The sequence below is a fragment of the Phalacrocorax aristotelis genome, chromosome 6 (assembly GCF_949628215.1).
Source record: "Phalacrocorax aristotelis chromosome 6, bGulAri2.1, whole genome shotgun sequence".
Classification (NCBI taxonomy): domain Eukaryota; kingdom Metazoa; phylum Chordata; class Aves; order Suliformes; family Phalacrocoracidae; genus Phalacrocorax; species Phalacrocorax aristotelis.
In genome coordinates, this window is record NC_134281.1 from 48,295,443 (window position 1) to 48,319,686 (window position 24,244).

At 44.9% G+C, this 24,244-nt stretch overlaps 1 protein-coding gene across 1 annotated transcript in view; it reads left to right on the forward strand.

Annotated features, from left to right (window-relative positions):
* The first annotated feature begins 1,217 nt into the window (after nucleotides 1-1,217).
* Nucleotides 1,218-24,244, forward strand: part of TRABD2B (TraB domain containing 2B) — a 292,849-nt gene continuing 269,822 nt past the window's right edge. Inside the window, exons 1-2 of the mRNA XM_075097676.1 lie at nucleotides 1,218-1,580; nucleotides 2,094-2,654. Of these exons, the coding sequence (XP_074953777.1) occupies nucleotides 1,473-1,580; nucleotides 2,094-2,654 (669 nt within the window). The 5' untranslated portion in view covers nucleotides 1,218-1,472. The remainder of the gene's footprint in view (nucleotides 1,581-2,093; nucleotides 2,655-24,244) is intronic.

Consider the following 24,244-nt stretch of genomic DNA (forward strand, 5'->3'; position numbering starts at 1 on the left):
CCCACCCCTGCCCCGAACAGATCCAGAGGCAGGAGCTCCTACAGGCAGTGGCAACAGGCATTGTCAGCCTGTCCTCCTCTCTGAAACCAGGCGGCTTTAACAGAGGTGGATGCTCGGGAGGTGCTTGAGTTGCAGCTGCTGGACTCGAGCGCCTGCTTCAACATCCTCCACAGAAAGCTCCAGACCCTCAGGGGTCCCGGATGTGCTCCTGTCACCAAGAAACAGCTCAGGTCTTCTTGGAAGAAGGTGCTTTCTCCTGAGGCTTTTCGGTCCAAGTGGAAGCTAGATATCTGATGGTGTGAGCAGTTGTGAAAATGCAGAGAAGTCTCCTTCCATCCTCCTGTGAGGCTGAGGAGGCAGGGGAAACCCCTGGGGCAGGCGTCCTGGTAAGGACAGCTGAGGCGCAGGGTATGGTGCTGCCAGTGCTATGAGGGCCCATGTCCTTGACCTGCCCTCCACCCTGGCGCTCAGCGAGGCCTCACTGCCCCGGGGTTCGGAGGAGCCAGGGGACAGCGGCGCCTGCGAGGACATGTCGCCTCACGCCTGGAAGCCGAGCGGGGGAGCAGCCGGCGGAGGGCTGGGGGGGGCGCCTCAGGGCGTCTCCTCAGGCGGCGGTTCCTTCCCGAGACAAGCCCTGTCTGTGTGATTTTGTCATATTTTTTTGAGTGCGGGAATGCCGAAACTTTTCCATTTTCTGCTTTTAAAGCGACGGCAGCGCCACGCAGGTGCCGCCGCGGCGGAGGGGCGGCGGGCGAGGCGGGGACGCCGCCACCCTTCAGCCGCCGCCACGCGGCTGCGCCGGGCCGCCATCGCCCCCTGGCGGCGGGCCATGGCGCGGCGGGCCTCGGCGGCGGCGGCGGCGGCGGCGGCGGGAGGCGCGGGCGGGCCGGGGCGGCTGCGCGAAACTTTCCGCCGGAGCCCGAGTTTGGCCTCCCCGGTGCGGTGTGCGCCGCCGCCCCGCGGAGCAGCGCCCGCCCTTCCCGGGGCGCCGCGGGAGCCCCTCTTGGCCGCCGAATTTAAAAAGAAAAAATTATAATCTTTTTGCTTTTTTATTTTCTGGCTATTCCCCCCCGCCCGCCTTTCCCCGCCGCCGCCCCGACCTCCTCCCGAACCGGCGGGGCGGGAAGGGAGCTTCTCCGGTCTGCAAAATCAAAGCATGGCGGAGGCTGGCGATGAGAACCGTCCTCCCCAAAGCATCCAGCGCCTCTGACAAGCCCGGAGCCAGAAGGGGTGGGGGTGGGAAAGGGCGGGAGGGGGGAGAGCATGGGAGGGAGGGGGCGGCCAGTCCTTCCCCCTGCACTTGTCAGATGCAGATGGGACTGGCAAAGTTTGTTTGAATAAAAAAAAAAAAGGCCAAAAAAAAAAAAAAAAGGGGGAAGAGCAGGAGGAGGGGGAGGGAAAAAAAAAAAAGATCCTAGAAATCCAAAAAGGCTCATCTGGGAAGGAGAGAGAGGAGAGCGAGAGGAAGCGGGATGCAACTCAACCTGACGCTGATCTGCTTCGTCTTCGGGGGGTTCCTGCCCGACGCCGCGGCCCGGCGGGAGCAGATGGACACGGGGCAGTGCGACCTGCCCCGCTCGGTGAGCCGGGCCGGGCTGGGCCGGGCCGGGCCGGGCTGGGGGCGCGGCCGCTCGGGGATGCGCGGCCGGCCGCGGGGGAGCCGCCGGGTGCGGGTGCGGGGGAGGGGGCGCGGAGCGGGGGCGCGGGGGAAGGGACACCCCCCCCTCCGCGCGTGTGCGCGGACGCGCGTGGCCCCGCAGGTGTGGCGCTGCCCCGCGTGTCCCCCGCGAGGGGCGCCGTGTGCCGGCGGGCGCGCACGACCGCGCCGGGGGGGGCCCCTCCGCCGGCTGCGCGTGCGGGGGGATGCGGCGGCTGGGTGGGCGCCCGTGGGCGAGAGCGGGGGTCAGCGCGGGGCGCAGCCCTACGCGGGCCTCTTCGTGCCCGTGGGCTTTGCTTGCTCCAAGCACGGCAAGGGCTTGTGCAGGGAGCTGGAGGGCAGGGACCCCCCAAGGGCGCTGTTCCCCCCCCGCCTTGGGCTGCCTCCTGGCCCTCTTCTCCTCGCCCCTGACCGGCCCCCGCTCTCCTCCCCGCAGCAAGGAGAGCTCAACTCCTTCCTCTGGACCATCCGCCGCGAGCCCCCTGCCTATCTCTTCGGCACCATCCACGTGCCCTACACGCGGGTGTGGGACTTCATCCCCGACAACTCCAAGGCCGCCTTCCACGCCAGCTCCAGCGTCTACTTCGAGCTGGACCTCACCGACCCCTACACCATCTCGGGGCTGGCCAGCTGCCAGATGCTGCCCCACGGGGAGAACCTGCAGGACGTGCTGCCACGGGAGCTGTACCGCCGCCTCAAACGCCACCTGGACTACATCAAGCTGATGCTGCCCCACTGGATGACCCCGGACCAGCGGGGCAAAGGGCTGTACGCCGACTACCTCTTCAATGCCATCGCCGGCAACTGGGAGCGCAAGAGGCCCGTCTGGGTGATGCTCATGGTGAACTCCTTGACGGAGACAGACATCCGCTCCAGAGGGGTGCCGGTGCTCGATCTCTACCTCGCCCAGGAGGCCGAGAGGATGAAGAAGACGACGGGTGCGGTCGAGAGGGTGGAGGAGCAGTGTCACCCGCTGAACGGGCTCAACTTCTCCCAGGTAAGGAGGCTCCTGGGCCTCGTGGCTTATCCCAGAGGTAGGGGATGCTGTCCTTGCGTTTTGGTCAGTTTATGGAGGCAAACCCGAAGCCTGTTGCAGCGGGGTGTGTCACTCACAGGCCTCGGCAGCCTTTGCGTCGGGCTGCCTGTTCCTCATCGCGCCTATCCCTGCTGCCCGCAAAAATCCTGCGACGTGCGCAGCGAGTTTATTGTGCGTATTATTTATCTGAGAGTCAGATGTCCAGGGTGTGAATGTGTGTGTCCGCTGGCTTGCCACCTGTGAGGGAAACTTCTGTGCCTCCTGTCCTGTCCTGGAGCTGGGTAAAAAGTGATTTTTTTAAAAAAAGTTTGTTTTTAAATAAAGCGACTCTGTGGTACTTGTCTGGAAGAAGATGAAGCATGAACAATGAAAAATGAAATTTCAACATTGTTCAAATAGATTTAAGTATGTGCAAACTGTCAGTCGCCTTTTTAGTCATTCCAGGTCAAAACAAACTGGCTCATGTTGCCCTCATGTACTGGGGGAAATTAAGTGTGCAATCTGCTTGGATTTTTTTCATTTTAGAACAGGTGAAGTTCAGCAAAAAGAAGAGGATGTAGATTAAGAAACAAAAGTTATTGGTGTAACTGGACTCCAGAATTCTTTCAGTGGATTTAGCTTTAAACAACAGAATACTAAGCCATGCGATCTATTTCATTTCAGTGGATTAATCAGGAACACAGTCACAGCTATTGACTTGGCTTTGTGAAACTGTTTATATGAAGACAGATTTACTAGAAATTCAGGAAATGAATGTGTGTGGAAGAAAACAAATAATCCAGGGGAAATTTAAAGTGGTGTCAATTACTGCTATGATATTTCGTTTTTAACCTGCTTTTCGTCGTTAGTTTTGGATCAGCTATTTCCAGCTTTATCTTACTGTCCTGGTTTGAGCAAAAAAATTCTTGGTGATGTGGGAATAAGGATTAAAGGACTGATCTTTGGTGTGATTAGAATGTCCTTAGAGTGCCTTCACCCTCTTCTCCCCTGAAGTCTAGTGGGAACGTTTTTAAGGGGAAAAAGTCTGGCATTCACTAACATTTGTTTCATCTGATATTTCAACTAGCAGTCCAACTCTGCATAAAGCCTTCCTAGGAGAAGAGCGGTTGCATTTGCTCTTGGAGAGATTTTCTTGTTTATTAACAAAAATAATTAAAAGAAAGTCCCTCAGGACCTTTCTATTCATTAACACACACGCAAACCAAGGAATTCGTTTTGCTCTGTTCTGTTTGAAAGGTTTAAGTGCCTATCCTCTCTGTTGAACCCTTTCTTTAAGGTGAGGTAAAAATAATTAACTATTCCAGACATCCAATAGCATCTGGCTGTATTGGGTCAAAAATGGCAGTTAGAATCAAGCACGTGAAAGCACTTGGTTAAAAATGTACCACTTGGAAGCCCTTTAAACGTGAATCATATTACCTTTTTTTGCTTTTTAGAGAGAGAGAGAGAGCGTGAGCGCCACAGAGAAAGGAAAAGGGACAGAGTACAACACTTGCTGCTGCTCTTACCATAATTCTGTTTTTCTCTAGTTCTCTAAATTTTAAATAGAAACAAAAATTTCCCCTTCATTTTGCTACAATACTAATCTAAAAAAGAACAGCAAAGGTATTACTGCTATTGGCAAGTAAAGGACAATCATTTGTTTGTGCTTGTTAAAAAAACACGTTTTAATTATTACAGAGAATTGACATTTCTGCTAAAATAGATCAGCGTGCAGGAGGATTTTTCCTAGATTGAAGCTTTTCCGGGGAACAAGGCCACCACCACAACAAGAGACAAAATTAAACAAAACAAACCAGATATTTATTTTCTTGCTTCCTCTAGATGTCATGCATCCTGACACCTGGCTAGTTGTTTAACAATAGTAATTTGTAATGTTATCACACTGTCTGGCAGTCCTACTGCTCGGTGTATTACTGTGCTAATTTAGCGGAGTGGATTACTATTGCTAGGTGTCGCCTCCCAATTCCAGGTCTTGGAGCCTTCCGTAAGCAACACGTAATTAAAACTCACTAAAATGGAAATCAGAAATTGAGCAGCTTTTGTCTTGTAGGGTGTTTGCACAGTTTGATGAGAACATCTGTGATAAATTACAGTTCCAAATCTGCTAAGGGCATCAGCAGTTTTTACCTGTTTTCAGCATTACTGTTACAGGAATACTGCACGTACTTTCTGCATTCAGAATTCAGGTTTTAAAACTGTGCCTTGCTGAATCATATCAATGCATTTGTTTCCCCCATCCCCAAAGTCCAGTATTTTTGCCCTTAGCAAAAGAAAAAAGAAAAAAGCTTTTTTTTTTTACTTCTTCCCCTCAAAGGCAGCTTTGTGCTACTGCAAATATTTAATCTGACTACGTGCACCAAATCTGTTAATCTGATACCGTGAGGAGGAGGAAACCTAGGAGTGGTCCCGGTGTGGTGCTTGGTTTTGATCTGCTCCAAAAGAAAGCGGACACACTTGCATTTTTGACCAGGAATGATCTTTGAAATGTTCTGTGCGTCGCTTTGAAATGTTGATTGTTTTAGCCGGATGAAAAGATTAAGGTGGCTCATATAATTGGCTGCTTCCTGGAGAGCCAGCTCTTGCAGGTAGAGCATGGAGCATTTTTGTCTGTTGTAAACCCAGAAACTTGGTAGTTTGATGCTCTGCTCCCCCAGAAATCTCTGCTCATTGTTTTGTGCCGCTCTCCCAAACTGGCACCGCTCTGATCGCCCTCCTTTCCCGCTGACCGGCTGCTTTCCTGCACGGTGCATGGAAGGAGCATCCTTGCTCCCCGTGGGACGCCGGCAGCTGCTGGTCACACAAAGTCTGGGCCCAGGGTATTGTATAGCTGGTGGCAAGGGGTCTGAATCACAGCAGAAGGCCAGGTTGGGAGCATGGCAACAGGGGAATTCAGGTCAGGTTTGGATCAGATTGAAATTTCACTGCTCCTTGGCATACAAAGTGTCAGGGTTTTCACTGAAGGTGGGTCAGAAAGATCTGAGACACACAAAGAAGAGGAAGCAGACAATGTTTCTGTCTGACAGCATAGATATTTATTTACAGAGTGGGGAGACAATGCAAAATCAAGTGGGCCAGGACTGAGAAGACCTGGTGAGGGACTGATGGTGTTCAGGGCCTTCTCTTGGTGGGATGCTGGCAGAGGCACTGCAGTGGGGGTCATGGCAGGCCATCATGACTTGTCCATGCATGGTGTGAGGGCCAGCTTGGGAGAGGGTTAAGCTTTCCCATCCTCTTTGTGACCCTCACATGGGTCTGTGGTAAAAAGCTCTCCCCAGGCTGACATATACTGTCGTTGGAGTAAGGAGGACAGTGACTGTGACTCCTACAGCTGCTCAGGATCATCTGTGTCTGCCCTGATCACCCAGGGCTGTGGTGGGACCCCTGCTCCGCCCCAGGGGTGAGTGCCCTCGGGCAGCATGGCACCCCTACTAAAAGCCTGTGCGGTCAGCAAGGGGAAGGTCTTACTCCTCTACCCAAACAGCTCTGCCCTGTGGAAGTGGATGGTAGCTCTCACTAGTGTCTGATCCCGTCTCTCAGCAGGATCCCCAGACGGAGACAGTGTTGATATCCCTTCCCCCAAGTTAGAAGTACCATCCCTCTCCCATCCCATTCCAAGCTTGCTCTCTTCAGGGAGAATCTGCATTCAGCCCACGCCAGATGCCCTTAATCCCAAGGTTCGTGAGGGGAATTTCGTGTCAGGGCCAGACTCCATCCTGACCTGTCAGTGGGGGAAGGCATCAGGTCGGAGGGGAGCTGCCAGCACCCCCTTTTCTCTCCCTAAGCTGGTTGGGGCTTGTGAAGCCCTGACACGAGTCTTCTCCAGCCTGCATCATTTCCAACTGCAGGGGGAGATGTTAAATATCAAACTGGTGTTGATTGGATCAGAGACGGCCTCAAAGAAAGAAACCTCAGACTGTGCCAGATTAAACTTCACACTTCACCATTCTTCCCCTTTCATTTCTCTGCCGCCTCATTCTCTGCACAAATAAACCTCGTCTCCCAGCTTTCTACCAATGAGACAGCATTCAAGGGCCAGGAATGACTTTGTTAACAAAATCAGTCTTCATTTCCCAGGTCCTGCTGTTCCATCAAACCGTGGGACATGGCAGCTTTGATTACTCTAGTGATAGGATTAGAGAGGGAACAAGTGCTGTTTAATAAAAGGCCGATGGGTGGTCCATCACATTGGGTCACTGGCAGATCTGCAGTCTTGAAGCTGGACATTCAGTGGCAAAACAGCATGACACAGTAATATATAGACAAGGCCACGGCCTGGACTTGCTATGCCATCTCCCCTATCCCCTTGAAAAATTAAACATTTATGTGATCACAAAGCTGGGATTCTCGGAGCCGATAGGGACTAGTGTAACTGACTTCAAGGGAAATTTGCCCGTTTATACTAATGAAAGATTCAGGCTCAAAGTTTTCTGAAACAGATTAAAGGGCTCGGTTTCAGAGCTAGTTGACTTTTGACAGTCTGTGTAGTTTATTTGAGGGAGTATTATTGATTTTTTAAAAAAAATTTTTAATCTTATTTTTTTAAAGAATAGTGGGTTTTGAGTAATAGAAAACATGCCTTTTTGCTTCCAAAAAATTTCAGGCTTCATGAAAAGTCATCAAAAATAGCTTAGTATCATCTCTTTTGATTGCTGAATATTGTTGAAAGAAATGTTGTTAAACAGTTTGGTTATACATAGTGCACATAGTTTTCAGCTTGCTGGCTTTATTTAACTATCACCCCCTTCACCCCCTGCACCCCAGGGTAAAAAATTCACCCAGAAAAATTAACCTTGGGGTAGAAATTCATACAGCAGAAGTAGAAATCCTTCCATGTAACTCCCTTTGAGTACTAGTGGAACTGCTTTACATCTTTACCAGGGTTACTGTGGAGGGTGAAACTATGCAGGTATTAAAACTATGGTAGTCACAGTAACACCTGAAAGGATCAGCAGCTGACGTTTTATAGCTGTAACTAACTGTACACATTGCTCTTTACAGCCAGTTACTGTGTGCTTCTTCACCACCGCCCCCTTGAAAGGCCCACCCTGGCATTTGCTGCCTATTAAGAAAAAAGCCAGTCAGTTAATGATGGCTTGAGGGGGAGCTGGCAATTCATCTATTGTATTTATTGTGTATATAACTGCAAGAAGTATTTGTAGAACAGGTTGGATATAAGCCCTTCCTTTCCCTCTGATCCTTCACACCTCCCTTGGTAAGATCCAAGCCCAGGACAGGTGTACCTGCCTCCCATGAGCAGATCTGAAGAGGACTCTGCCGGTTGATTTGTTTGCAAAATTATGGGTGCTGCTTGTGATCATTTTAGGCAGGAATTACGTCTTTGTAAGGTGGGCTTTAACAGGAACAAACTCCCAGAAAACAGCAGCGAACAAGCCTGGCATTCAGGGAAGTCCCTACCGTGTTTGAGGCAGCTGAACGTTACCAATGTATAGATGACAAATTGCAGAATTGTGCCATTTTTTTCTGTGTACGTGGCAAGAGGCGAGTTGAGGACAGAGCATGGTCTCTTTGGCTCTGGCAGTGCCTGGTCCTGGCGAAAGGGAGCCCTGGGACCGCTGCTCTGTGAGAGGAGTGGGGAGCGCTCAGGCATGTGCTTTGCTCCCTGGAGGAGATTCACTCCCTGAGCTCTGCTCTGAAGAATGGGATCAGAAAAGAGGCAGATGACCCAAACCCATCCCTGTACTTAGGCACTAATGCTGCTTTCAAATCCTTGTGGGATCTCCCCTGGAACAGTTTGCCACCTCTGAGCTGCTCACCCAGTAAGTGCAAAATACCCACCTTTTCAGTAAATTATATTTCCACAGTGATGATTTCCTCTCTGTTGTCTGTTGTCAGTTTCTGATGCTGTTGTAAGGGGCAGTCAGGATCCTGCCCTGGGCCCAGAGTGCTTTGCTTGTAAACAGAATGTACCATTGACCTTAAAAACCTCAACTTCAAGTATAGTGCAACTTACAGTCCTCAGAAAGTCTTTAACAGCCTCCCCTCAGCTCCCTAGTGAGTAGCAATCCATGTTATAAAGCCAGCCCACATCATTCAGGCTAGTCAGAGGTTCCTGTATTGAAAAGGCTAGAAAAGATCTTAAGCAAGGGCACTCATTCACCTTGCACTCCTGTGGAGACGGAGATCGGTGGCAGGGCTCCTGGCAAAGCATATTTGGGAACTTCAGAGGGATGTAGTGTGAAATAACAGGTTTCCCCTGTGCTAGGCTTTACACTGCAAACCCTTATTAATCTCTTCACTGTCATTAGGAGTTGATGAGACAGGTAAAGGCAGAGAAATCACATAGTTACTGCTTGAGCCACATGAAATTGGTGTGATTTCTTTCATCTTTTGGCCCTGTTGAAGGGGTTCCCTGCATGCTTGGATGAGGGACTCTAAAATGACTTCCTCAGAGCAGTTTTTAGGACAGCACAAAAATGGAGATTTTCAGCAACAACCAGTGTTTTGGGAACTTCATTTTTTTAACTTTCAAGAGTTGGCATTAGAAGAGCCCTATTTTGCAGGGAAACATACCTGCCTCATGTCCACACACTTTCCTAAATCCCTCTTTCAAGCTGACAAGCAATTCAGATCCTTTACGCTACTAGACTTAAAATCCACAGAAAGCATTGTGGGTGATCACAAAACTTCAATATCTTTCTGAATGTCTCAGACTATTTATAGGTTGCAGTCAGTAAGACATTTTTCTGAACACTGAAAAAATTTGCGAGCCTAATACTCTTTCTGTAACCCATAAAGCATTACATTTTCCAGCTTACTTGAGACACCAGAAATTAAACTGGTGCCTGCAAAGCTTAAAACTGCAGATATCAGTGTTTGGACTTAGTATCTCAGTTCTTGGACTGGAACTGGAACAAGGCTGTACTCTCTGCAGAGTGGGAACAGATACGTAACTAAAATGTGTGACTGGCTGTATCCGTCACAAAAGCTAATAGTTATGGCATCTCATTCATCTCCATGGATTTGCTTTTACTGGTGTTCAAGAGAACAGTATAGCTGCCTTGTGTTATTGTTATTGTTTATTGGATCTGGCTGTCATTTAAATGCACAGAGAATTAGAAGTGACGTGGTTAATACCTGTGTCAGAAGCTCAAGCAAAAATTAGCACAGATGACTGCTGCTTTTATCACTAGTTATTCCAGCATCAGTCCTTACCATTTGGATTTCCAATTTTTAGAGCTTCTGCTGCAAGTCATTTCAGGACTTCTAGCACAATATAAATGAAAGTTGCTAAAAACTGTAAATTAAAACCATGTGCTCAGCATTTTGGGATGGATGTTGTATGATTTGAGGAGGCTCATTAGCAAAAGTATTTTTAGTTTGAATGAGATCAAAGACCCTAGATTTTTCACTCTGAGGGTCATTTAACATAAGCCTAGACACCCCATTTCTCATCATACGTAGACTCCAATAGGCCAGAAGAAATCATCATCCCTGAAATGTTGTAATTAGATGTATTAGTGGAGCACTGCTGATCACCTCTGTCCAGGCACTGCAACAACACTTAGGGTTGAAGAGCCTTGCAGATGTCAAAAGGGAGTTTAATGAAACTGACTTCTTCAAAATCGGGATTGCAGCCCATGCCAGTGGGCAGCAGTGTTAGATGTGAAAGCCCATTGGTATGAATCAAACCCTGTATGCTGTACGCATTCCAGAGTGTCCCTTGAAGCCAGGGATAACACCGAACCATTCCCAGAAACTCCTATTGGCAAATAGAGAAAGGATTGTAAAGAAAGAAAAAGTGTTCTGATTTATTCTTTTCTGAGCCTCAGTTAACATGGTAGTTACGAAACCTTTCAAATGAATTCCAGTCCAGAGGTTCTTCATGCTTGGGTATCCCTGCAAAATCACAGAGTTCATTGAGATGGGCATGGAGAAAAGCTAGCCAACATGTTAGCTGTAACAACACAGTTAAGGGAATAACACTAAATGCTTTACTTTTTCCCCAGATTGCGTCAACTTGCTTCTTCTACTCTAACTCTTGTACTGGCGCACCCATTGGGAGAAACAGAAATCCCCAATACATAAAACAGAGAAGAAGCTGCCTTCATAGAGCACAGCGATATTCATCAGGCTCTCTTCGTGAGCCAAAGAATGAGAAAAAGGAAACAAATCTTTACGTTATTTTCAAACCTCTTTCCATTTTAATAAAAGTCAACTTAAGAGGAACACAGGGAAAATATTTCTTTAAAGTAGGAGATTCTATGTCTTTAAAGTATCCCCTCAATATTTTAGAGACTGTATTAAATCCAAGGTCTCCATTAGGCTCACTCACTTTTGTTAACAATCACAATGAAGACTGATTATTCTCTGTACACTTTCTGCCACCGCACAAATTTTGCTTTGCTTTGATTTCTTGCAGGCTTTTCCTATTACAGGTGACAGCATAATAGTGATGGGGAATATTTATTTAAATGTGAGACAAAATGCTCACAGTATAGGAGTCTGCAGAGTCAGCAGTGGGGGAGAGGGCAAAAGGGTGATTTGAGAAACATGCCCAACTTTTTGAAGGTCTTTATTTCTGGCGTGTGATTGATTTACGATTTTAGAAATCATCATCAAGATTAATGTTATTCCAGCAGTGAAGTGTGATGGGACACGTCCCAGTGTGTCCCATTGGTTCTAAAGCACTGGTAAAATCTTCAAGCAGGATTAATTGCAAAAGACCTAAGCCTTACACCATGTGAGGAGCTGGTCCAGACATACTGGGAGCTAACTGGGACGCTAACTTGTAGTGTGCTTTCAAGCTCAGGTAATTCTTAATTTTTGGGATATCACAGGAACAAGAGAGGTGCAAGTATGCTAAAGGGTCTCAAAATGATTGTTTTTATGAGAGTTAACTATACAGAAAGCCCTTCTTTTTCATAATGACTTTCTTTCCTGATGAATACAGAAAAAATCTAGAAAGAACATTCTCAAAAGAGCTCAGTATTTGCTTGCTGAAGGAAATAACTCACTAAGACATAGAATCCAACTCAAGTTTCTAATACAAGTTATGGCCAAAGCAGTTCTAATATGGCCTGGCCTTCAAAAAGGTGGGATGCTCTCTTGGTAGACAGCTGCAAGCAAACTGGAGTTCAGTTCCTTCAGCATTTCTCCTTTCCATTTGCAGAACACCAGGGAGATATTTTCTTTGTTTAAGGGTGTGAGCATCAGGCTGTGAGACCAGGTTATACCATCCTGAAATAATCCAGGTCTTTTGGTGGCAAGATGAAGTTCAGAGGGTCAAGGCGGCAGACGTTCACAGGTATGAAACACTATTCAACTTTATGGATTGGCTTGTCACTGTGTGCAGACTTGCACTGACTAGCTTTTTACCCAGCTAATTGTGTGAGGCCAGTGAGGATTTTCTTTATTAACTCAAGTGGCTTGGCTGTGAAATGAGACATACTGTACAGTATATAATTCAAGCTCACTTTCAAAGGCATTTTTGTTGAAGCTGGGTATCCAGAGAGACCCGAGCCTTTAACATGTATGCATCTGAAACACGCTCTAGAAACTTAATAATTTAAGGTCAGCATTTACACTGGTTCATGTTCCAGTAATGGAATAGTGCTTGCTTTAAAAAAATACTCTATTTATATCTTAATGGATAAAGGTGTGTTTTTTCTGGGAAAAAAACTGACTGCCTTGAGCACTTGCTGTGTGTTAGCTATGACTGGCTAGGTTTGTAAGGGACGTACCGTGTAAAGACTTCAGCAAATTATGGCTCTGAAGTTCAAAGAAAGCATAGTTGGGTACGCTTGGTGTACATTCTCAAACCTGAAAGTATTAGCTGTTCAGAATCACTTGTAGTAGTACCCTTTTGTGTCTTGGGAAGTACAAAGGGTTGTAATCTCCCAAAAGGTGTCATATTTTGGCATATTTTGGATGGATTTTGTCATTACTGACAAAGAGATCCCAGTGGAAGATATTGCTAGGAATGCAAAACACAATCACCAAACCCCACTCAAGATCCCTTATCATGCGCTCTCTAAAGCTGTTGCAGATTCATTTGAATTACACTGGAAAGATTTATCTCTCATTAATGGAGCGCTCTTCATTTTTTAAAATTGAGTTGTTGTGCAACACATCGAGTAACAATGTCATAACACATCATAAATCAGTTTGTTCACTGAAGGATTCTAGATGAGTTAATCTAACATCCTGGACACAGTTCATGAGCGGTTAATTTTAGCAGTTCCCTTTGATATATATCAGTTAAGGCAAAGCAACTCTAGCCATTACAGAGTAGAGTCAAAACTGGTTAACGGCAAAGCAAGTACAGACAAAGATTGTTCAGAGATAAAGCCTTTGGCAGATCATTCAAGGGATCTTTGCTTTATATAGAACAATTGTAGCTCTAATACCAGCAGTGCAGACACTCTGGGACAAAGAGAAAACACACACACACACCAAACCACAGAAGAAAACCACACACACCACTTGGTACTTGCATCCAACAAGAAAGTCAAGCTAAAGTTCACCAACCCTGACGTAGTTACCAAAGAACTCCATGGCAGGCAATGAGATGGGAAGAAATACCCCCAAAAAGGCATTCAGGAATTATTCCCATTGTTAGTGGGAGAAATTGAGAATGTTTGATTTGAAACACAAAGTTATCCGGCAGCCTGCCAAATGCCATTTATCTCAAGGTCATGCAACATAAATAACTCCAATGGTTAGCTCTAAAGTGGAGGAGCAGGAGGTAGCTAAACAAAAATAGGGGAAGGGGTTCCTCTCTCTTCCCTGTGGATGTTCGGCATGCTACTGACAGCGTTTCGCGGCCTGGCACTCCTAACGAGTCTGGTATATTACGGGTAGTAAAACGCTAAGAGCAGGGAGTATAGCTGAACATAGCATCATGGAAGGGACTGCGGTTTGAGACCAAGCCACTAAGCTGTCACGCATTTTCTGCAAGAATTAATCGGGGAGACTAATTAAAAGGGAAAAGTCAGCCAGAAAAAAATTTCCTCTTGGAAGTTTAAGTCTGAAAAGATTGAACCCTGTTATACAGTAGGAACAATGAACATTTACTTACTGTTTGATTGGGTGGTCACATGCATTTCCCTGTTCTTCCAACACACCAAAGTATCAGAGCCGTCCTACATTTTTTAAGAGAAAAACAAACTCAGCAACTGTCACGTCTAGTAATCCATCATCCCTATCAGTCAGGGAAGGAAGGGGTGTGTTTTGCTGAGATCACTTAGATCTGAGAGGATAGCTTTGAAGATATCAATGGGAGAATCCCAGAAGACTTGGCACCCATTCTTCTGTTCTCTGGGGTAAAGCTCAGTGTGGTTCCCATTAAAACAAATAAAAGAAGTATGCAGTCCTTGAACCTAGAACCCAAAACTGTATCCCTGTGGTCTTTGAAACTGGGCAAGGTGTCTTTTCCACTGGTTTATGTAGAAAGTAGTTTTGTGTAGCCAAATAATTCATTGAGAGAATTAGGAAGAAAATAAAATAAGTCAATATTCTTCTAATTTATTTCTGATTTAGATAGGCTGAAAGGGCAGACTGAGTGGAGTTACTTGTGGTTTCATGTTGAATTCTTGATGCCATGAAAAAACCGAAGTAAACTCACTAAGTCAGAAGGAGAGTTTCAAACAGAAAGTGTTTTGATCCGGCTTTCCCTTTCCTGCTGCAGCCAGCACCGCTAGAGATCACTGTACAGAGGCCTGTATATCTGTCTGGTTTGAGCACCGGCAACAGAAAGGAAGCAAGCCATATTGTTTTGGAAACTGAGGCATGACTTCAAAAGCTGAAATATCCCAAATATGTTATTGCATCTGGGGCTAAGACTGTGATTTATCCATCTATAAATTTCTCTTATCCCTTTCAACTTATTTAACACTCTTAGAAAAAGAAATATTTGTATGTGGAGGGACTAGAGTCAATGAGATGGTGATGTGAAGGGGACATCTACAGAAGTCTAGGCTGACTGCAAACTCCAGAACCTACAGTCCTTCAGGCAAGGGATTATGAGACGCATCTCCATTCCTTGGCGAATAGAGCAACTCCACCCATCTTTGCACCCTATTTTAGTCCTTAATGAAACTGATTTTCTCAAACACAAATGATCTTTAAAAATGGCAAAGAGCATAGAATTGCATCATTAGCAGTGAACCAAAGGCTTTTGTGTTGCAACAACTTTTGTTGAGGGATTATTGTGTTGAAAATCCACTGATCTTGGCACAGGCTGGAGAACTCAGCAGTTCCACTTTGCATGTCCTGCCATCATTCAACAAGCAGACCCTGTTGCTAGACATCACAGTAGGGCAGCCAGTTGGCTTCTCCCAACCTCCTTAGGTTTCCAGATGTCATAACAAAATGAGAGAGAGAGAGACTTAGCCATCTTCCATTTGTTTACGCTGGAGCTGCTAGGCAGAGACCAAGCCACAACACTGCACAGCTTTTCAAAAAGGACTTAATAGGCTTCTCTGTAAACAGATCTAAATATTTGCTCCAGTGACATTTATCGCATCACACGTCTGGCGCGAGTGCTTTGTCCTTGTTTTGCTTGCGTGTTTGGATTCTCTTATAAACATTAATGAAGTGCTTGAATACAAATGAATAATCCTCCCCCCTTCTTCCCACCCTGCAGGGGAGGGGAATGGGAGGGCATGAAGTAATAATAGTTCAACCTTCAACCCATAATTGCTCAGTACATTTTGATGACAGCTTTCATTCTCACATGCTTTAAAAGACTTTATTCGGTGTGTACATCCATGCAGAGGGCATTGCACCTTTCTGCAAAGGCAGCTGCAGCTGGGGTTGGGGTAGGAGGCAGTTAGCACACAGCAGTGTGTCATTTGATGTTTGATTAGTCATAGCAATTTGACCTGCTGCTGGGTTCCCAACAGGATGGCAGAATTGTGCCCCACCTGCAAGGTTTTTAATAGGGCATTTATTTAATATCTTCTTCCCTAGGCACCTGCTTTTAGCTATTGGCTGGACAGAATAATGGGCCTGAAATACCTCAGATCTAACTCCATATGGCTGTTGATCTACCTCTTGCTGGAGAACGGAGGTCATTTCATAGGTGGTTTGTGATTACCTACAGCTTGAATATGACTGGAGATGATGTGCTTCCATATAGCACTTTCGATTCTCTCAATGCCCTTACGGAGGACAGAGGCCCTAGAAAGTGAGCAGCTTGGTCTGGCTTTTGATTTCCTTGCTGAAGGAGGGGGCAGGCATGGGTAAGGAAAGACTGACCAAATCTTATTTCCATAGGTGGTTACCGTGGCAGCAACCTTTAGAATATTTTTATATTGTCTAGGGTATGAGGCCATTAAAAAGTGTGTTAGATGCCTGTTTCCTGATCATACGAGGGGTGAAGTTGTGAAGCATATCAAGGCTTCATTTCTCAACCTGCTCCAGACTGAGAAAACACTGAGTATCTCATTCCTGTGTGGGAGAGGTTACAATACTACTCCTTTCTCCCTGTGCAGTTTAGCATGTCACAGTATCTTCCATGCACAATGAATTATCATGATCTCCAGCCAGGTGGGACAGTGTTTTGCTCAAGACCTTACTAAGTGTCGTTAGTTTCTGCAGCTGGGCTTGTAGGAGCAGGAGTTTGGCTTGCTTGGAAGCCAGTAATAAAAGAAACTCCATATTAGCAAGCGGGTTTCTTCAGAAATTCCCCAAACTCATGCAACTAACCTCTCTTCTTTGTTGAGAGCAAGACTGCTGCATTTAGGCTGTGGGACATAAAAGAAGTGATCAATGCATAGAAAGTAATCAAAAGTTCATTCTTCAGACGATCGTTAAGAAATAAATCATCCTGTACAAGACATCTGTGATTTTGTCGTCTGCAATAGTAGTAAGTGCGAAGGATTTATTTCCCAATAATCAAGCTTTGGGAGGTCAAGATTAATACCCAAGGGGAAAGAAATGCTTGTGTTTCCTTCCTCTCAGTAATTAGGTACAAAATGGGTTAAAAATTAATACTGTCTTTGGATCAGCATGTATATGAAACCATTCAGTCTGCACATATTTGTGTACTATTATAAAGTGCCTGTCAACTCAATTAATTATCAAATTGCTTATTCAGTCTATACATTCCTTGCATAAATCCAGATCAACTTTGCCTCTTGTAACAGTATTTGTTTATATGAGCCGGAACTCTCAATCCTGAGCAGTCTAAAACGCCTCTCGAAAGAATTTCTTCATCTGTGTCTACAGGGACCCAGACTAATTGCTATTGAGAGGATGCCCTGTGGGGTGCTTTTTTGGTGGGGAGGTAGAAGTAACAGAATTGTTTAGAAAGATGTTCCCTTGTCACCTCTGTTGATGCTGATAGTTAAAATAGAGGAGACTAAAGTTGTTACGGTTCTCAGCACACTGGAAAAAAAATAGCTGGGAGAAGGGGACAGAAAAAAGAATTTGCAGATATTTTGTCATCCTCTGCCTGATGTGCCAACACTAATGGAGGCTTTTTTTCTTTGCTAATTTATAGTCCAGTGCATTCCAGGGTCCCCGTCGCTCAAGTATTCTGCCTTTCGCTCATTTGCTGGAACACAAACATGGAAGTGTATTTGGCACTCGCTGGAGCCTTAAAAAAACAAAATTAAGGCAAGCTGCCAGATCAGAATCTAATACACAACATATGTTTACAGGGTTATAGTCTCTTGCCATGTTGGCTTTAGCAGCACTCCAGTGTGAAGTAGAATAAATGCCTTCCAAGACCTTTTATCATTCATCGTGCTTATCAAAACAGTAAAAATACTGTTTTTATTTCAGCAAATGTGCCTATACTGTTGTCTGAAGCCCTTTGAATTCCCCACCATATTTGGGATCAATGGAAGAGTACGTCCTTGGTCTTGTTTGTCTACTTTTCCTCCTCTTCAGGAGAACTCAGTTGCCTCAGGGCTGAGCAGGTTCATCCACCAGTTTGACAAGTGTCCCTGAATAGGACCCCTAGTCTGTAAGGAGAGAGTGATCTTGACACCCATCTGCCTTGTGCATTTGTAGCGTAAGTCATGGCACTCTGAGGAGTCTATGAAGAGGAAAAGGTTGTCCAAGTGTAAGACACAGAGGATTGAAGCGAAGGAGGTTTTTTAAGCTACCTTGGGTTACCTCAGCTTGTCCAAATGCAAGAGGTGCCATTGATTCACACTCAGTTCAGGCCACAGGCTGTAAAGAATTAGCCAGCAGTGATTCAATTTACCCATCGTTACTTTTTAATATCCTGAGTTGGCCATCAGCAGATTTGAACCCAAATTTAGAGACAGAGGGAGAGTTCTTGATAAACATGTAAACACATATAAGCAATTTGCAACCCTGAAAAATGAGACCAGTCTAGTTCGAAACAACATAAAGGCAAACCAGTCCCTTAGTACTGTAAGGAAAAATTGTTTGCTTCAAACTTTAGCCCTCTCTTGGGTCTTTTCAGCACTACTGAGAGGGTAGTGGCCAGTGGCCATTGGCATGGCCAATGAGTCCCACTAAGACTCTGTGGTTTCCTTCTGGGCTCTGCTACTTATGCCCCACACAGTCCTGGTATCTACTCATCCAGTGCTTACTCCACTCAATCCACACCAAGATAGGACCATTGAGACTGGAGCCTGCAAGCTCAAGGCAAGGACTCTTGTACCAGTGCAAGATTTAGGAGTGGGATGCAATGGACAGTGCTGCAAGGCAGAGGGAATGGAAAACAGGGACAGTTACGCCAGACTCTTGTCACCTCCTGTGACTGCTCAGCCCAGCATGCAGTAGACTAGCTGCAAAGCTGCTACAGGATGTGCCCTGCAGAATGGAAATCAGTAACAGTATGCAGAGCCCAGGAAAATGAAACTTGAAGTGTCTAAAAATGTTGATGGATGAGTCAAGTGTTAGTTGGTGGGTATAAGAAGCTCTGAAAGAGCAGTAGCCCGTCACTTTTTCTTCTCCTGCTCGTTCTCCATGTGTAGGATATACTTCACGTGATCCATGAAGCATGCTAGGCCACCTGGATCCCATGAACTCTACACGCACTCTTCCAAGCTTATCAAGGGCTGTGCTTGCAGGCAAGCTGTATTAGCAGGAGGCAAGACTTGTCTGGGGCCTCAGAGACAATTCTGATGTGGCCCTTTGCGTTTCAGTTCTCTGCATGCAAGATGGGCAGGGTATTAGAGCTATTTATTTCTGGAAAATGCTTTTTTTTTTAAAAAACAGAAACACTGCTCATGATGTTATCTGGATTTTGAGGAAAAAACCACATTCCTTCAAATGTCTCAATTTCAAATTTAAAGTGAAGCTAGAAAACTCCAGGGGTCTCATCAGCAAAACAACAGTCTGGTGACTGACCCAAACGGACATTTTTGTAGTGTTTGTATCAACACGTTAAAGATAGAAAAGACGGAATTCTTCACTTTTTTCTTCAGATACAATTCTTGTTCCCTGTTGAACTGTGGAAGGTGACAGAGGTGGAAGTCTCTTAGTGGCTTTGGATGGATATGTTAACGGAGGATAAAGTCCTCAGGTGCTTCCTTGATGGGAGCTCTCTAGCACAACTCCAGGGTGCCTGACTAGCAGGTTGTTTGAGATAGGGTGACTTTACCTCTATAGACTATGTTCTTTACAGACATCAGGAAAGTTATAGTGCTTTACAGCTTACAAGTTATTCTTGCCCATTAGAGACTTAACATGTCAGATCTCTGCTCACATTTAGTAGTGTTACGCTATGAACAGCCATTGCTCTTGAAGTAGTTTTGGATCAAAATGGGGAGCAGGGCATGGCAGTTGCATGTCAACATTTCATCAGGGAAGTCTCTCTTAGATTGTGTTAGCTTGAAGTTCATTTCAGAAATAAAAGTCACATACATGGAAGCCACAAAGGCTGTAGTATAAATAGAGATCTTGCATCTCTTGCAGCTCCAGGCCTTTGTTCTTTGTAGCTCAGATGACCTAGACCTCTTGCCTTTACCCTTGGACTACAATAAACTTACCCTTTCACTTGAAGAGACAGATTGAAGAGGTCATCATTGTTTGGACTTTCAGTTCCTCATCTTCGTGTTTGCTCCCAAGAAGTGTCTTCTTTCTATCACTAAGGTGATCAGCTGCCTGGTTCAGCTTTTGAATCAAAAGTTTAACCTTCTGCGTGCAATGCTTGTTTGTCTTTGCTGCTTGGTTTTAAGGAAATTTCTGTATCTGTTCCCCGTTCTGTTTCAGTTATGGATAGTTTTATTTGACTGGTAAGTGCAGAGTAAGGTTTAAAAGAGTCAGTCAGTAGAAGTCCATGTTGGCTAATTCCTTGGACACAGTGACTATTGGGACAATCACGTCTCCCTGACAGGTTCTGCTTCCTGTATTTCAACAGTATTCTAGGTCCTAATCGCTTGCTCTGTGCAGAAAGCATTTTCTGTATGCTTTGCTGCTGCCCAAATGCAGATGTAGGTTTCAGATTATGAGATTTCAAGTTCTGAGAATCAGTATGGGTTTTAATGCTCTTGATGACACAGCCAGCTAGTGTTGTTATGATAAAATTCAAAATTCATCTCTGAAGCACCTCTTTCTTGTGTTGCCTCATGCATTCTCAACTAGCAACGTATTCCTTTGTCTAAGTGACTTCCACTGTTGGAACTTTTTCCTAACATATTTAAGGTTTTCCTTTACTACTTCCAGATGTAGTTCCTTGTTTTACCATTCGTTGACTCTGTAAATATAATTTCTCTGGTGCTAGTACTGCTCAGTTATTTGAATAGAGCTGTCATGGTACACAAGATCATGCTGTCTCTCTTTTTGGAGACATTTATTAAAGAAAATTTTTACAGCTACACACAGACATGCTTCTGCAGAGATTGAAATTCAGTTTGTCTGGTTTGTTAACCAAGACTCTCACCCTTTCTGGGACAGTTCGTAGAGACACCTCGTGGCTGTCAGGAGCTCTACAGAGTGCATCACAATCATGTCAGATTGATTTATACTAAACCTTAACATCCAGAGTCGTTTGTGAGAGAGTTACGAGGGAGGCTGACAACCTGCTAATTAAAAGCTAGAAATACTTCGAGTTCTGTTCTGATGGAAACAAGTAAGCAAATATGTTCTGAAGTGGAATTACCCCCCACCCCAAAACAACAGCAACATGATGTCTGCCTTTTGACAGACCCTACTCTGTCTGTAATAAAAACTATCAAAGGAAATTTTCTATTTAAAGATAAAAAAATTTCCATTCGTTCCTAGATTCCCATACTCCAGTTTCCACTCCCGCTCTCCCCATTCTATACAAGTAATGTAGAAGTAATGCCAGCAGCGCAGACTGCGTGAATGCAGTTTGTTGGTGTGATTCTTAGCTTCTCGGTCAAAAGCCACACTAGTCAGTGTCAGAAAAGCAAAAAACCAAGCCCCATTCTTTTCAAATGTACAAGTCAGGAGTGAATTAGACAGTAAGCTTTATGCAAGAGAAAGCCAGACTGACTTCTTTAGGTTTCAGGTCATCCATTAATGTAGATAATTTAAACAAGTGAGTCCTGGTAAGATTGCTCACCAGGTAGTAAGTCTTTCAAATGGTAAGTGAGCAAGACTTTGAATTCACTGTCTCCCTGAATTGGCAAAGTATGCAGCTTTTCTTCTGTTTGACAGAAACTCTTCCATGAAAGTGGTATTTTAAAGAACAGAAGCCCTTAGAGGAATAAAGTATATAACCAAGCAGTTTTACTGGATATAATTGTGCTAGACCTGGCTGAATAGAGGCCTTGTGATTTCATTAGTCTTGTATGTTTAGATCCAAATCATATAATATCATAATCAAATCACAATTTGAGATATATATATATGTATAAAAATCAAAAAGACAGGTAGTGAAGTGGAAATAGTCATGAACTATTTGTCATTTCTGTTAACATGTCCTTTCCTCAGTGGAAACTGAATCATGCAAAGTGCTGGAAACCATCTTTCCATAACACAGCAGAATAGTGTCCTTCATGTGCTTTGCACAAGGCTGAAAGAGGCTTTTCCTGGAGAAATTAGTCAAAAGGTCCAAAGCATCCCTCAAGTTCAGGGGTTAGCTCCTACTCACAGCTGGATTAAGGAGGCAAATCAATAGCAAGGACAGAGTTATGGCAAGTAAGAATTCAGGGTATTTTGCTCTTAATGATCAATCCACATCTTCATGATCACATAAACATGAAAGCAATAAAGCATGTCTGTGTGCCTTTCTGATCTCTAGAGCATCTCAAGGGAGTAGGAGAGTGCTATTAGAGAAGGTGACAATTCCAAGTCAATAGCGGGACTTCGTAAAGATTTTTTTGCATTAATCAAAACCTAAGACCACCTAGAAAAGATTAGAGCTAGGCGTGCATGTTGAATATCATGCTTGAGCTGACACCCTATCTAGGGGTACTTCCATGCATTTTCTTTAAATGCCCATGGAGTGTCTTCACATTGGGCTGGACGCCCAGCTAATACTTTCCATTCTATGGAAAGCATACCCTATGTAGGGTAACATTCAGGTCTTCCAAGCGTTAAGGCTTAAAAAAAAGTCACCATGTTTACTTCAACTTTCCCTTTTTAAATTTCTTTGACAGCCCTGTGCTTTTCTAACTTGTTTCGGGGAATATCCAGTCTGCCATTGGAATTATTTGAATTGTACAGAAAGAAAGGAGGGCCTGTTTCCCTCCGAATTCCATATATTGTGTCGCTGGAGCTTTTCATGTTCCATAAACAATGCTCTCTTTTTCTAACCCTCTCCCCCTCCTGCCCATAGCCTGACTTTCTATAATTTTCTTGACATGGACAACTCAGCATTTTTGTGAAAAGCTATGACTGATTTTCTGCAGCTTTACAAACAGGAGCTTGCTAGCAATTTCAAGAGGATCAGGTGGTTTGATGCAAGCAAGATTGGGTAGAGTCTCTGGGACTTCAAACACGTCTCAGCAGTGCATCTGGTTGTGAATGATTGTTTTCACTTAAAACATTCATGATCTCCCATTGGCAAGTCTCCTCTCATAACTAAGTAGACATTTGGAAAAAGGTTGGTATTTTTAAATGTCTTCTTAATCCCTGTAGATCTCTAGCCACATACAAGCTAGTGGCTTTATTTTTCCTTACACCACTCTTTTTCTAGTTAATAATTCAGTTATTATGTGAGTGAAATCTCAGGAGGTACTCAGAGTTGCAGGCACTCTGGAGTTTAAGTTCATTTCAAGCTTCCTATGAGTTTCTTAATATTGGAATGGTGTTTCGTGGTTTGTTTTTGGCAACTCATGAAGCTGGACCCCAGGAGAAAAACCCTAGATAAGTAGTTATGGTAGATATTGGAAAAGCAGTAGTGCCTCTATAGCTCTTCAGTGGCTTGATGCCTCAGTATTTTTTTCTTTCTTTACCAGGAAGATGGATAATTTCCAGTCTTAACAACCACACATGGAAAGATGAATAAGCAGCATTTGGGAAGGGTGTCTGATTGGTCACACCCTTGTCTGGCTCTGCTTGTTGGTGCATTTTGCATAGCATTTCTGGAATACTTTTGCAGTAGTGAAAGGGTTATTGCAGCATTTGATTTCAACCTTATAAAGGCTTTAAAAGAAGTGCCAAGCCCCTGTAGTCTGGAAGCAGCAACACTGATCGTGTGCCATGTCACGAAGAGGAAAAAAAATCCTTTTCAGTGTTTGCACTGAACATGAGTGTCACTTTAAAGCTCTACATTGCTTTTAAAACTGCCTTGCAGCCCGACAGCCTTGCGGTGGACCTGAGAGGTCTTGGGTTAATGTCATCTAATGCATCCTAATGGGTAGTCTAATTGTAACTGCCATTCCAGCTGTCCCTTGTGTGTTTAACCCATGTAAATGAAATACACAGCTTTCCAATTTGCTCTTCAGCTTGAAATATTATCTTCTCCTTAAGTAACGTGTTTTAATTGCAGAAGCAAGATATAATAGAAAGAGTGGGTGAGAGCATGAAAATTTTATATAAATAGCAGGGCTTCTTAGCTCTTTCTTTTCTTCACCGTTGCCCTGTCTTCTCTCAGGTGACTGCTGACTAAACAGACATCGAACAGGCCCCAGCTGATCCAGAGAGGGGATAAGACAGCAGGTAGAGAAGTGCTGTCACCTATCCGAACTCCCATCTGCTGCAAGATGTCCGGATAGTTAGACAGCAGCACTCTGAAGCATGCCCATGCCCACTTGATGTCAATCTGTAGCGACTCTCCTGATTTACACTGGCAGAGAAGATCAAAACCCAGCTTAAAAATTAAGTGGCAGAGACAAAAAAAAAAAAAAAAAGAATAAAAAAAAAAAAAGAAGAGAGAAGTCAGCAGACACTCCGAGGCTGGGAAAGGCTGCCAAACAAGCATTCCTGCCCTTGCTTACGAGTCTCCCCCACATACAACTGGCTGTGTACGTCTGGGAGCAGCCAGCATAGTGATCTATTCATAAAGGGCCAAATTCAGGAACCGACCTGCAAGGCTTGAGTACACTGACTACACATGGGGAAGGTGGAGCGAGGGCTCAGAGGGGCTTCTTGGAGTTGTGCAGGACAAAAATCCCCTTCTTCCCAGCTAGCTGAAAAGCAGGCACACCAGGGGGAAAGAATGGTGCGGTGGTTAGGGCTTTAACCTGGGACTT